Consider the following 13,683-nt stretch of genomic DNA (forward strand, 5'->3'; position numbering starts at 1 on the left):
CATAAAAACTGTGTAGCGGAAGAGACTTAGTACCCCACCTTTCCTTCTTCACAGTATTATAAATATAATGTAAATGGGATCATATTTATAGCTAGTTTGATAATCTCATAGTCTCTAGCCACCACAGAATCCTGTAAAAGGGAAACCTCTGTTGCTAATGAGCAAAAAAAAATTCTAGCACTGAAAGTTGTACCTTGACAGGGCACATACAGGCCCTTCCTGTATCTTAGGATACATAAAAGCTAGTATTTCTTGTTGTCTCGGCTACTTCAGCAGAACTAGAGAACTAGTAGGTTAGTTTTGTTCTGTAGGAAACTGAGGATATGGCTCTTGCATTCTAGAAGAAATAGAATGTAGCCTGTCTTTTCAGTCAATCAGGACTTAAAAGTCAACTTATCTAGAAAAGCCCAAGCATAATTATACAACTGATGAGCATCTGTGTGTTGTGTTATGCATTCTTCTTTCTGGCTATATCAGTAAGTGTCATGTCATTTCAACTCTCATTATAGAATTTGTGGTTTTAAGTTATAAACACATACAGGCAGAATCTACATTGCCTTGACCTAACTTGTTAAACCACATCACCAGATATAGCTTCAGCACAGTGAACTTTAGTTCAACAGCCATCCTTATTCAAGCTACCCAAAATGTTCATTTAATCCTGCAGGAAAAGATTTATATCCTTTGAGAAAGACTCAGCAGCTAACTTGCTTGCTCAGCATAAACCATGTGATGGCACTAGAAGACCAGACGGAATATATGGTTCTAAACTGGGCCTGGCACACAGGTAGGTACATGCTTTGATTACTTCACCATCATCAAGATCGTCACATAAAGCTTCTTCAAAATATCAATGCATGCCAAGGCATGTTTTTTCACAACCTGAATTATATATCCCTGGACCTAGTATCAAGTATGTCCTTGGAAGTTTAGATTCCCATGGCAGTGGGCACAGCAACAAGTTTAGAAAAGGTTTCCTTCTGAAATGTGAACTTTTGATGTTCGTGAGAAGCACAGCCATATGGTGATACAGAAACACAGAAATTAAATGGTTCAGGTTAAGATTCTGTCTGTATCAATTAATCATTTGAATAGCACTCCCCAAGACTTGGCACAGACCTAAGCAGAAACATCACACTTATTAGTAACATAATTTCATTGTATAAACCACCCCAGGATTTTCAGTGGCTAAGTGCCTCTCATCACTGTAATTCACTCAAGACTCTGGTGCAAAAAATGTTTGGATCATTTGACTGCTGTTCATGTAGCAATCTACCAAAAGCACCTAAATACTAAAAATTCTAGATACACAAAAAAAAAAATTATTTCCTTACATTTATAACGATCCTTTTTTTTTTTTTTTCTCCAGAGAACTAACTGCCTATAAACTCAAAAGCTATTTAATGTCATTATATTTATTCAAAATACGATTTTCATTTCCTGGAAGTGCAGACAACAATAAAATACAGAGAAACTTACCCATGGTGGAAAACATACTGCAAGTGTTACTTTCTCTACATATTATACAATTATACACTAAATTCTGTGTACAACATTGAATATATAAATTGATATTTTCTACTTGACATCAGATTCTTATAAACAGCATTAATTCTTACAAAAGTTACTCGTTGTTTCAAGAAGTTTCCTACAATGGTCTGTGATTTAATTTACCTTGGAAAAAAAAAGCCTGCTTTTATAACCAAAAGTTAAAAAAAGAAAAAAAAAGAAAAAAAAAAAGGAGAAAAGAAAGAAATGCATTAAGCAATTGTAGAAGCAAGCCAGCCCAACTGGGGCACCACGACCAAACCAAGCCCTGTAATAGTATAATGACCTTTAATGAGTGTCTGGGGAAACAATACAGTCCTAGAATAAAAGACAAAGGGCAAAACCCATCATGGCTCCACTGACACTAATTCAAAATGATTTTCAGAACAACTAAAGAATGTAAGAGAGGTAATCTGATCCACCAATCTGACCTCACTTTGATTCTGGGGCCCTGCTGCTGCCATTTCTAATTGTCAAACACTCTACATTTCACATCTGCTCATATTTAATGAAAAGCTGACTCTCACCACCATTCTTTTGAGTTAACTAGCTCTGTCAAGATGGGCATCATAAGACCCCTGTACAATGCAAAGAAAACACACTGATTTCTATTGAAGCCTTGCCAGTGAAACGTTGCATGTGTGTATATATTTTTTTTTTAATTGGAAAAGAAAGGCTTATGCTGCTTTGCAAAGAGTGTGAATTGGTATTGATTTTTGTGCTTATTATTAACAGTCAAAGGTGACTAGTCTCACAAGGGGAAGAGTGAGATCTGTTTTGATTTGATGAAGTGATGAAGGAGGGAAAAGGCCCTTGAAAGATACATGCTAAAAATCCTCAAGGCTGTCAATATCACTTATCCTTCAAAATATAACATAGATCTAACGTGTTTCCCTAAAGCATTGTTCTTGGTGGAAATTACTACATTATTGTGGTGGTTTCTGGCTCAGCAGGCAACACAATCAAAAATGTTTACTTTATCTGCCTCTGAAGAGTCTTAAGTGAACTTGAAAGCTATGGTAAACCTACAAATTACGGTTTTCTTTCCTTGCCAAACAGTGCTAATGGCAGAAATTTTACCCATTTGTAGGGGACATATTCATTTAGCCTGCTCTGGTTGCTGTTAACACCAGTGCTGGGATCCAAGAACATACTCTCTGTACTAGTCTGTATTAATGCAAACTATACCAGGCACTGTGTTACTGAGGCTGTTAGGCTGTGTAAGTAACACTGCCTGCAGTAATTCTTAATCCAGGAAGGTTTCTTATACACTTTTCTTAACAAAATTTGTTTTGCTATATTTTACTCTGATAAAGGTGCTTCTAAAGGATAAAAACTCCTGTAACTCAAAATAAGACTTAAACTGGGAACAACTTCCCCTGAGGTGATACATGAGCTGCCACCAAGTAGATAGAAAGGACATTCAGAAGGCTTATACACTTAGACGATTTCTGGTAAAATTTCTAAGAAATCCTATTACAAGCAGCTTAATAGACACAGCCTTCAGATGAAAAATGCTAACAAGAATCATAGTATTGTTACATACTCCAAATTTGTGTCGGGAAAAATAGTTCAAATTTCAAAATAGTTAAAGCAAAGTCCTTCACCACTTGAACTATATGCTGCAGTACACATATGGTATCAAAAGGCAACCAGATGCATAATCTACTAACTTCATTATACTCTTAGTAGTGAAAGGCTTTTTTATCTGCACTGACTTGTAAAAATGCTTCCTGATAAAATCACCTAATACTCTTTATAGATGTATCTGAATAATGTTACAGGGCTTTTTTGTCATTTGGGTAGGGAAAGGAAAACAGCTCCTGTCCCAAGGCATAGTTTTGCCTATTCTGAATATCTAAAGATGACAATCAAATAAAATAATAACAAAAAATTAACCATTTTAATTAACAGTGTTCCTCAATTGTTGACATTACACTGATAAATTAAACTTTGGAATCCCTAACATTTGCCCAAAGAACTAATAGTTACACAGAATTTTTCCAAGTTCTCTTCTTCCTCTCAACTCTGATCTTTCAGAATAGCTTTTAGGGCATATTCCAGAATGGTACTGTCCTATGGGACAGATTCTACAGTTAATTTCAAAAAGTTTGCATCAGGAAGTTTGCATCAGACTAGCCCTTCTAAAAAAGATACTATAAAAAGTACAACCATTTATGCAATGATTTCTGTGTTTTCAGTGTCAGATGGAAGTTCTTGCCTTGTTGAGAATGAAGGGTTACAAACAAAACTGAAGATAATGGCAGCAGTCTAGAACAGAACTCCAGATACTACAGTTCAGCTAAGTTGTATCCTGTATGTTTATTCACTGCCTATTTTATGCCATTCTAGTGCCAGCACCATTATAGCTGTTCACTTAGCACTCATCACAGATTTAAATACAGGCCTGTTCCACCACAGCAGCACTTATTACATAATTAATGACAATTTATTTTGTACGAATTAAATAAAAAAGATGTCACCAGATTGCACTACTATGGTCCTGCATGCTATTCCAACAGCATGCTTCATAAAGAGCACACAAAGCAAAGTAACGAATTACAGTTTTGTATTAAAAATAAAACAGAAATATGAATACGGAGTTATATTAAAATTTGGGTTTGACTCTTTTAACAAGCATCAGCCCAGTAAAACTCACAGAACTATGATGCACGACACAAGACGGGGATGATATCACAGACACCACAGACATGGAACAGCATGTGTTGGTGTTGAACTTACAGGCACGTAAACTGGTGGAGCAATCATTAACAGAGACAGAAGAAAGTGGGAAGGCTCTCTCAAGGGTGTCCATGTTACTATGTACACTGCCTGACATGCAAGAGCAGTCACGCTCAGAGCGTCCGCAATCAAAACAACATGCCAGTTTCATTCTCTTGTAGATGGACATCTTGGCTATAACCATGTGTTGGATGGGAGGAGAGGAAGAGCAGCAGGTTAATGGCAAGGTTATAGATATAACAAGGCAGCTGGAAGGTAATTTAAGGGATTTAATACAGGCCTTAGTTTTTGTTAACAGTCTTGACCCAGGAAAAAAAAATGCAATGAGATTATTGATAACACTTTGGCTGTACATTGAAAGTAGGGCAAAAGATAAATTGTTCTTTATTTCTGTTCAGTGTTATAAGGTGACCGCAGACATGGGGAAGAGTAACTGTTTACAGTCAAGTGTTTGGATCAAAAAAGAACATAGTAAGAGCAGAGAATCCAGAATCCTAAGGATATATTTTTCCCTTGGCACAATTAATACTACTGGGCTAAAAATGAAAGCAAAATTCTGAAGTTGCTTATCCATTAGATATTTTTGACCTATCCCGCTTCCTGTAAAAATTAAACTGTATATATATATATATATGTATGTATACACATACAAAAGCACACATACACATATATTCTTACATACACACACTCACACACACATATACATTACACACATAGATACATATATATAAATATATCTATTCTTAAACATATGCTAATCATTTTTCTGTATTAAACTGTGCCAGGGAACTCCTTTATTGCAGTAAATTACACATTACTAAAGAGTTACAAAATGTTCATAAATTTTTCTGAAAAATACATTGTATCTTCAGGAATTCAAATTAACTGATGACAGCATACTAAAATTTGCCCATATAAGAGACACAACTAATAATGATAAATATGCTTGACATTAAAATCAGTTCACAAATAAGGCATCACCAAAAGCACACAGAGCATTGGTCCACTGAAACACGTTGAACCAATCATTGGCATGTTTTCTGCTCTGGATGCATAGGTATATTAAAAACCAAATAACTGAATACAGCATTAGGGGCTAAATCCAAAGGGAGTGCCAGTTTAGAATAGAATATTTTTATCCTTCAGTCATCTGAATGTCCTTGTTACATATTTTTAGAAATGTACAGCATCCTACTTTATAAATGCATGTATAACTACCGCTGTGCAATTTTGTGTGTTACCTGAATCACAGGTTTGTTTAGTCTGAAGAAGTGCAAAGGCCACTTAGATTGTTTCACATGTTGCAATGAACCAACACTTTTGGTAATGGTTTAGATTGAACTGACTCAGTTGTACTAAAAACAAAACAGAACACTGACAGGCAAAAACAAAACCTTAAAAGCAAATGTAGAACAAAGGTAATGTTTCTCTGGCCTGTACCTTCAGTTTAGGTTGTCTTTTTGCATTATGGTAATGACATAAAATTAAATATTTTTTTTTTTTTATTCCTTCTTTTTTTTTTTTTTTTTCCCAGTTTCTTAATGCCACAGTCACCAGGGAAGAAGGATTGAAATCTCTGAAATGGGTCAAGTCCTGTTGTTCTAAGGCCTTGATGACTTGCCATACAGTATATTTGTCAAGCAAGGGTAACATTATGATTGTGAAAAACAGGCATTGAGGGAGATGAATGAGTGATCTCTTCAGCAGCGACTCCATTCGTCTAAAACTTTGCTCACATGACTAATGCCATGTTCTTTTAGCATCCTAGTAGAGTTATCTTACAGCTGTTCAGAAAGTCATCATGCAGCATCAGGCTTGTTCATTGCATGGTACATCATTCCTCAGAGCTTGGCTTTTAGAAAGAAGGTTTCCACTGCAGCTTTTGATGCATACACATTCAAACTACACAGAAAATTCAAAACAGCATTTGTTTTCCCATGTTTTCCCTCTGTCTAACTCTTCCCAACACATTCTTTAAAATTGAAAAGTTGGGTAGAAAAAGAAAAGTGAAATATGTTACCAAAAAGTGGAAGTCTTTCCATTATGACTATTTCATTAGTTTCACTTTAAGGAAATGAAGAAAAAATAACAGGCATTTGTGAGACACGGTAACAGTAGGTGAGGTAAAATGCAGGCCCATTTTGTTTTAATTATAGCTGTTTTGAAGGACTTTTTCCAATCAAATGCTGTAGCAAAACACACTGCTCAGAAATTCTCAACTATATCGTTGGTTAGTAACAGTCCCTGTTTTTCATTACTTGTAGCCATATCTTGTCAACAGTCAATAATAGGATAGGATGCATTTACAAAAATTAGAAGAAATTATCCTTAAAGGAAAAGAGGGTTGGGAAGAAAACTTTTAGTACCATTTTCATCAGACTTAAACCAATGAAGTGGGAAATTTAAGCCCTTTCTGTTCAACAGGGGAAGGACTCCATAGCACTTCTCAAAAGCAATGCCCTTTCAGGGACTGTTTAATAATTATTATTATCAGTTGTTCTGGAAATCATGCATCATTTTAATATTTCACATCATTAACATGCACAAAACAGGCTTGGACCTGGAAATATAATTAGCAGAAAGGACTTGCTATAAGGGTTTCAACCAGTATATAAGCAACTGCATATCAGAGCAATACATTTTTGAAAAAAAAAAAAAAAATCCAAACCCAAAAACATGCTGTTACTATTCATTCCTTTTATACAGTCATTTTAACATTCATACCAGATACAATACTTATTTACTTTTAAATAAAACAAAACATGGATTAGTAGGGATGACTAGTGACAAGATCAAAGACAAGACAGAAATGATTTTAAATGGTTCAGCCACACACATACCGTTTCCTACAAAAGTTCTATAAACACTAACAAAAAAATGGGAATCATCAGACAGACAGGGGGACCTTAAGAACAGCCTCAGGATGGGTGTTAGACTCATTTGACACCTGTAGTACCTGCGTAAGAATCAACTCATTTCTACTCCTAGACATGTTGTGGATGTTAAATAGAACTGTTACTTGCAACTACTGAAAATGTAAGTTGGGACATAAAGAAAATTACTTCCCTATTTTTAAAGGAATGATAAATGGAAAAAAAAAAAAAAAGGAAGATTAGATCCTTCTACTTAGTATGGTGACAATCCGACAACATTTGTAAAATGAATTAATAAAAATATCAGGGGACGTTATCAGTGATACAGAAGTCAGACTAATTAGATGATTTGCTGACAAAACAAGGCTTATATGAACTAGTCTGATTGCTAGGAGCAAAAGGAAAGTAAAATTTCCATTAATTTCAAATAAATACTTTTAACAACTTTTTTTCTTAGAAGGCAATAGCCTTCTATTCTAATAGGGAAGGAATGTGCTTTACATGCCTAAGCTTCTGGCATTACCTTGCTTTCTGATCTCAAAAATGTCAAAAAGTCCAGTCAAAATTTCTAATTGTCTGGATCAGAGGTGCTAGTTAGAGATCACAAACAGAAACGGGAAATATTTCCAGCTGCAAAAATAAGCAAAGGAAACTGCAGATTATTGTGTACCTAAAATGTCAAGGAACAGCTCCTTTTGTTTTTACAGCAAGCAGAAAGAAGTATCCCTTAATCTTTGCTGTTTGGTTGCGGTTGGTGGGCTTTCTTTGTTTGTTTGTTTTATTGTTTTGATTGTGGTTGCTTGTTTTTTTGTTTGTTTGTTTCTTTGTTTTTTGTTGTTGTTGTCGTTTTTTCCTAGCCATCGTCTACCCAATTCTCGTATTCCACCCATCGCCTATAGCAGTTTTCCTTGTGACCTCGACGGGAACAAAAAGTAGAACTCCGAGGACATCTAGTGGATCTCTATGAGGTAACAGCCGGTTAACAAGAACTGGAAGTTTCTTGACCAGCAGATGGTAAAAAAGGCCCCACTACACTTAAGAATTGAAATGTACAGTGTCATTTCAATGCATTGAGTTCTCATGATACACGCTATGTGTAAAATATCAGCAGCATTAAAGGACGACCAGACCATTTTGATCATCTCTTAGCAATGCTGATTAGCATCATGAGACTGAAATACTAAAATACTGAAAGGCCTTTCCCCCACACAGTTTCTTGAAAAACACAGCAGCATACTTTACCCTGTTTGTGAGAAGTTACTTTCTGTTAGCACAACAGGCAAAGGTATTTCTTCATAATTTAATTTTTATGGACAACTTCAAGACCACTAAGTCACCTTGTTCAATATCTTGCAATTTTTGCAATCAAAGGCAATTTGTTACTTGCTGTCTATAATTAATATAAGTGCTGTTCTTTGACAGAACTGTAGAAACAGCAGGTGACTTGAGTGGACATTTTGTCCTATTTTAGTAACTATAAGAATTACTCACACATTTTGAAGTAATGGCATGTTTATAGACCAGTTCATTTTAATTTTAAAATCTGATCATGACATTTCCTTCATTATCTTACAGAAGACTCTCAGTCAGTGTACTCTCAAAGCTAACTGCATTGCTGAACAAACTGAAGCTATTGGAGAAATGCAAAAAAAAAAAGTCAAAGTTACATGACCTTTTCTTTTTTAATGCTCTCTTAGCATTAAGTGCTCTTCTATTTCTTCATTTAATACTATTTTAACTAATGTCTCTGGTCCAGAAAGGCCTCAACACAGAAACATGTTTTAAATAAATATATTGCTCCAAATAAATCCAAATTACTTCCAGTATTTTGCCTCAAAGTCAATAGGAGTCATCATTTCATCCATACAAATTAGTTTCTTTCTGGTTTATTATTGATTCTTATCATGCTGACCTGTTTCACAATCTGCTTTTCTGTGCTGACCCATATTTCTGCTTTTTCATTCTATTGGCTGAAAATAGATCTTTTGAGAAATTTCTCAATGCTTTCTACCACAAGAGGGTCTCAACCCTGTAGTGCAGTTTGTAGGCACCAAAATAAGATAAATAGTAAATAGTAATAATGAAGGCCATTTCAATTCCAAGATGGCTAGCACTTTATCATGCATCTCCAGGAGTGTCAAGATTTCCTTGATTCTTTGCAAGATCCTATGGTGTGTACAGCTGAGAGGGAAAAATATCTCAACCCTGATTAAGACCTGAAGTGTTATCATACAGTAAGTTTAGAATATCTGCTGAAAAGTTCAACAAACTTCATAACCTCACTTATTTAGAACAGCTGCAGTTATACACTACGGTTAGCAGCCTCAATGTGGTACAGTAATGCTTCACTGCAGGTATGAAATATTTGATCTCTCTTACTATTTGAAAGAACAAGCTCATGAAATCCCAACATTACCCTATAACCAGTACATCTTTGCAGTGCTTACATTTCTAAGTAGCAAATTCTTTCCATGTCCCAAATGTTGTGTTTATTTAAATTATTGTGATTGTATGCACTAGAAGTGGCTGATGAGAGCCTTCACAGATTCCGTACACTTTAAAGTGGTATCACTTAGGTTGATATGAAGTGGTCTATAAAGTTTACATTTTATATATAATAATGTAAAACTTTACATCTTAAGTCCTGAAAAATCAGTGTGGCTCTACTCATGCAATTAATTTCAAAACAAGCATGCTGGGGAAAACAATCCTTGTAGCTTGTTTCCTGTTGAAGATAGCTATAAGGTCTCTACATTAAAAGCTCGCCACACATTTAAATCATTGCCTGGCTTTCCCCCCATCTCATTTATTTTTCTTTTTTTTTTTTTTTGCCAATAGGGAGAAATAGGTTAGATAAGGAAAGTAAAAGACTGCTGTGTTGCTTTTTGTGTTAGCTATGCAGTGGAAAAGACAAAGTACAAAAAGAATTGAACACAGGTCTGACAATGGATTGCACTTAACCCAGTAAACAGTGCTATAGTGTTAATTACTCCAGCCTAACTGGTATCTCTAAAAATTCATGAGATATTGCTGGAGTAATTTCAAGGAAATACTATTGCCAAGATCTCATTTTCAAATAGTGATAAAAAAATAAGGCTGTGGAAAAAAGGGGCAAAAAGGTGGAAGAGGGGAAAACTGCTGTATTTTCTTCAACGTCACCCTAATCTCCATTGGTGTAAACGATGAGAAACTCGTGGGTATGACGTCACTGCTACATGCAACATAAATAAAGAAAAGAACCAAAATACTGAACAAAAATACTCTCTGCTAGAAAGACAGGTTGGACCGCACTCTGGGCTACAGGGAACCCATTTTTACTCACAATAGATCACTATCAGTGTGAAGTTAAAATATAGTAGGGGCCGTGTTCCAAGGCAGCAAGAGGAAAAATAAATCAAAAGTTTGTCAATGATCACAGATTACAAGAAATTCCTTCAAACACATCAACGTACACTTGATATATGTTCCCTGCGGGGTTCAACACCCACCGATCACAGCAAGCACTGTCACTGGAAAAAATATATAGAGAATTAGACCATAACTGTTGCACAAAATGAAAGAAACAGGAAGAGTAGGTCATCCAGTTTAGAGGTTTCATCCCCAAGTGGCTGCATTTTATATAAATATATACATGTATTTGGCCCCTTGCTGCAAAAACTACAGTTAAATGGAATAGGAAAGAGATTGAAAACATTACAAAAAAATATTAACAATCTGTGAATAAAATTTCCTCACAAGCACTTCTCTGGATAATGTGACATCAACATTCATATGTTATTCAGGGAGTGGTAAGGGTAAGGAGAAGTGGATGGCAGAAAAACTGCAAAAGGAAACAAGGTTACTTTAATTTTCCCTGGCCTTGTAAAAATGTACTGATCTACACTGAATTATTAATATTAGGCCTAACAGGTTTGGACAAATGGCTATGTAGGTCAGACTCAGATTTAGACCCCAACAATACCACAAGCTAATGTTCAAACAGTATCTAAATTGATGTGCAAGCTCAGATGCATTATTAAAGAATGTGTTTTTCAAGTGTCACAGGAAGCTGCATTAATTAATGCCACATAATTAAGTTTTCTTTCACATTTACTTCCCCTGTGTCAATATTTTTACATACAAACTTTCATTTCATCTCACACATTTTCCACATTCAGCTGCCTCTAATTGCTATGTTACTCACTAATTAAAATATATATTTATCATATAGGACTACATATACACACGTATGACTATTTGCAGTGTCTTTGAAAATCAAACTTGCATATTAGCTGCTGACGTATCAGTTGACAGTTTCCTAATTCAATAGCAAAAGAGTTTCTCAATTTACGCTTTATTTTGGTTAGACTGCATTTTTAAGACCAATGATTCGTGTAACTTTCAGAAGGATAACATAGTTAAGATTTTTCAAAAGTGATTAGCGATTTGAAAGCTAAAGACATTTTATGTGAATAACAGACTGCACAAAGACTTACCTTAACAACAAAACAAAAAAAAATCAGTCCAATGAAAGGGATTTCAAGACTGTCATCAAAATTTGAGAGACAAAAATCACTAATTACTGTTGAAATTTTTCTTTTTTTTTTTTTTTGACAGAACTTTAAAAGCAAAGCAATTGTATCATTGCTAATACAATTATTCTTATTAGTTGTGAGCATGCTTCTAAGTGGAAGACTTTCTCGGCCGCAGTGATTGCTGCCAGCTATCATGGCATCTGTGACCATGTGTGTATGTAGGAAAAGAAAGGGGAGAATGCAGGTGGGGGAGAGGGACAGGGGAGACAATGAAAGGGAAATTTAAGATTTTACTCTTACCACCTTTTTCTGTTTTTCACCTGACTCAGAGGATTCCCTTCTTAGTGCTCAGTGCTCACTGCAGCAGCTTTGAGAGCCGCCTCCTTCTTCTGCCTCACTAATTCCATCATTTTGTTTCTTATCTTTCCAACACCGTTTCGTCTTTTTGACTGATACATGTGACCATGCTGCTTGGAACACTTCCAAACCCCAAAATTGTCACTCTTACCTCTCCATGGCCTTACTGCTGGTAATATATCCATTGTGTTCACTGAGTCACAGGATACTATTTTCTCCCTGATTTCCTAGTACTGAGGAGGTTTCATTGATTCTCCTTAATGTACAATAAAGGGCTCTTGCCCTTTATACTGTGAATTTCTGAATCCTATCTTATAACAGATTTCAGTTAAAAGTGTTGATCTTGCATTAAAACCACAGATCTTTGGGAATTTTTTTTTTTAGGCGCACTTGTGAAAAGCATATATATGTGAAGGAGGAGAAAATACAAGTAAAAACTTTTTATTTTTTTTTTCCTAGAATCTGATATGTTACCTGTATAAATTTATTGCTTTTTAATTGTTGGGTAATTTGGAAAAATAATTGGGTTTGAGAATTTCAGGCACCCTAAGGCACCTGTAACTGGCTTTACCAGAACTCACTCAGCAACCTTATTGGCTTTGCAGCAGTTCAAAGGTCACATTCTCACATTGATAGACTGTTCTTCAACAATTTTTTCCAATATATTAGGCAATGCATACGTTCCTTCCACATCCAGCATGCTTTTCCATGTGCTTTGCTCTCCTTGTGGCTACCGGAAGAATAAATACCATTTTATGTCACTGATTTAGCTGCTTTCTCTCAACTGTACTACTGTTTTTCTGGGTGAGAGGAATTTGTTTAAAACCTCCAGTGACATATTTTTTTCTTATTTAAAATAATTTTCAAGAATTCATCAATTTCAGGGATCCCTTAAAGGCAGGAATGTCTGGTTCAGGCTTGCTTTCATTCTCTAAGGCAGTACAGTGATAACACTATGACTGGATCTATAAATAAGAGATTTCTCTCCTAAAAGTAATGGTAAAATACACATGATCAAACTCTTCTGAGATCTTTCAATTTACCTGATCAGCACTTTTGAACTGAATGACCTTTTTCATGGCAGAATACCATGGAATGCACATAAACATTCATAATTATTGAGAAATGGATCCCTACATCCTTTTGATATCAGTATTACAAATACTCATAAGTCAAACACATCCTTGGCCAAAACATGGTTGAGACAGTTCCTGCAAAAAGTCCTTTCAAGTATAGATAGATAAAATGCTAATTTCTATACATTTATAAATATACAGATGGGATGTCTGATCTCAATTCCAAAACTCAATTATTTCTTCATGCAAACCTCTCCAAACAATTTAAAAAGCTGCCCTAAGAACTTAACCAAACAAAATATTAGCATTACAACTATGGAATCTTCTGAAAGGATACATGTAATAGGTTCATATTGAGTTTTTTTTCCAGACAATCCCCTCCTCCATTAAAATTGATCATTTATGTCAATAATAATTGTTTCAATAGTTACATGATTGAATATTATTCTACAGCTTCTTTTATAGAATCATATTCAGCAAGAGAAAAATTTTGCACTAAATAGAAAACTACAGAAATTAATGGATCTCTGCCACTGGTAGAATGAGCACTGGTATGAATGAGAACAGAATTTC

At 35.2% G+C, this 13,683-nt stretch overlaps 1 protein-coding gene across 37 annotated transcripts in view; it reads right to left on the minus strand.

Annotated features, from left to right (window-relative positions):
- Positions 1-13,683, minus strand: part of KCNMA1 (potassium calcium-activated channel subfamily M alpha 1) — a 485,636-nt gene that overhangs the window by 95,017 nt on the left and 376,936 nt on the right. For 10 of the 37 annotated variants that reach the window (XM_062613154.1, XM_062613145.1, XM_062613081.1 and 7 more), the window contains one exon: positions 4,291-4,464. The exons of 26 other annotated variants lie outside the window; for them this stretch is intronic. In XM_062613154.1, coding sequence (XP_062469138.1) covers positions 4,291-4,464 — 174 coding nt within the window. Of the gene's footprint in view, positions 1-4,290; positions 4,465-10,485; positions 10,495-13,683 lie in introns of all 37 variants that reach the window. One more of the 37 variants, XM_062613272.1, reaches the window with a different exon arrangement.

This window comes from Pezoporus occidentalis, unplaced genomic scaffold (assembly GCF_034315485.1).
Source record: "Pezoporus occidentalis ecotype Australia unplaced genomic scaffold, CSIRO_AGI_Poc_V1 ctg101, whole genome shotgun sequence".
NCBI lineage: Eukaryota > Metazoa > Chordata > Aves > Psittaciformes > Psittacidae > Pezoporus > Pezoporus occidentalis.